The 1,401-nt window shown below is 35.8% G+C and overlaps 1 protein-coding gene across 1 annotated transcript in view; it reads right to left on the bottom strand.

The window, feature by feature from the left end:
- VPS13A (vacuolar protein sorting 13 homolog A (S. cerevisiae)) overlaps positions 1-1,401 on the bottom strand; it is a 262,251-nt gene that overhangs the window by 203,014 nt on the left and 57,836 nt on the right. The window contains 1 exon segment of the mRNA XM_012650655.1: positions 1,005-1,137. Within this exon segment, the coding sequence (XP_012506109.1) occupies positions 1,005-1,137 (133 nt within the window).

Genomic DNA, 1,401 nt, shown 5'->3' with positions numbered 1-1,401 from the left:
AAAAGAATTTATTGACTTCTGAAAACAATTTACTTTTGCCATCCACTATACTTCTGGGCTTCTTCCACAACCACTAGAATATGACAAAAACAGAAACCATGTTCATCATCCAAAAGCAAACATAATTAAAGAAACAAAATTAAAATATTTCAGTCCTATATAAATGAACAATTTTAATAACAATTACCATGGATTCTCACTGCTTCTCCTTTTATCAGTTAGCTCAGATCATTAAAATTTGACTACATACATATATATAGGTCTGTAAAATAACCCCAACTCTGCTGAATTATCTGAGTGTTCACTAACGTTCTAGGAATTCAGCAACAGTATGACCGAATGGAAAGAAAGCTGAATGAGTTGGGGGTCTCTCCCTAACTACTTAAATGGCTCTTGTCAAGCAAATTTCTGTCTTCACCTAAAAAACTTGCTCTAGATCAAAGACTCCTGATTAGTACACCACAGTGAATGTGATACAGGTATGCCTAGGATAGTGACCCTCCTCAGCATTTGTGTGGCTGTCTATGGCCTGGGCTGTCATAGCCCCTAGGCTGGTTGTCTCTAGCCTTCAGCAGTCTCTTCTGGTTATCCGACTGTGTAATACAAATATCATTTTCAACACGTGCCGACTTCGGTAAAAGGTTGGAAAACACTGGTATATCAGGATTTCTCAACCTCAATACTATTGACATTTGGGCCAGATAAGTCTTTGTTGAGGGGGGAGGGGGGCTGGCCTGTACATTCTAGGATGTTTAGTAGCATCCCTAACCTCCACCCACTAGATGGTAGGAATGCCCCTCATTCTTCACCTGTGACAACTAAAAACGTCTTCAGACATTGACAAATGTCTCTTGGTTGAGAACCACTACACAATATTTATTATCACTTCTAATTCAAAAACATAAAAGTTCTAACACATTTAGGAGGAAGGTCTTCAAAGTATCTAAAATCCTAATTAATCATTTCAGCAAAATCAATCAACAAATAATGCATTTTATACTTACCAACTCTGCTGTAAAGCAGCTGTATACTTGTAAGCTGAATATCAAAGGAATCATAAGCTCTATGCATTATTTCTTCAAGATTAGCTCCACCTTGTTTCACATCCGGTAATTCTGAACGACTTTTACTTGCCACCTTGAAGTGAATTGTAATAGTTTAGACTATGCAAAATACTTCAAAGTGTAAGTATAAAGTTTTTACCTTTCATATCTATAATATAAAAATTTAATAGGAGAGGATAAACTCACAAATGAACATACATTACAAGGCTATTAGAAGGTCCTTATCCATGAGATGTATACTAAGAAGTCCAGGGATAAAGTGAATTTTTACATATTTAGTTATATTTCCCATTCACTTATATTAAAAGAGAGGAACCAAGAATGTCCTAGAGAATAA

Source organism: Propithecus coquereli, unplaced genomic scaffold, assembly GCF_000956105.1.
Source record: "Propithecus coquereli isolate 6110/MARCELLA unplaced genomic scaffold, Pcoq_1.0 Scaffold339, whole genome shotgun sequence".
NCBI lineage: Eukaryota > Metazoa > Chordata > Mammalia > Primates > Indriidae > Propithecus > Propithecus coquereli.
The sequence above is the reverse complement of the archived record's forward strand: the minus strand, read 5'-3'. Positions and strand labels throughout refer to the sequence as shown.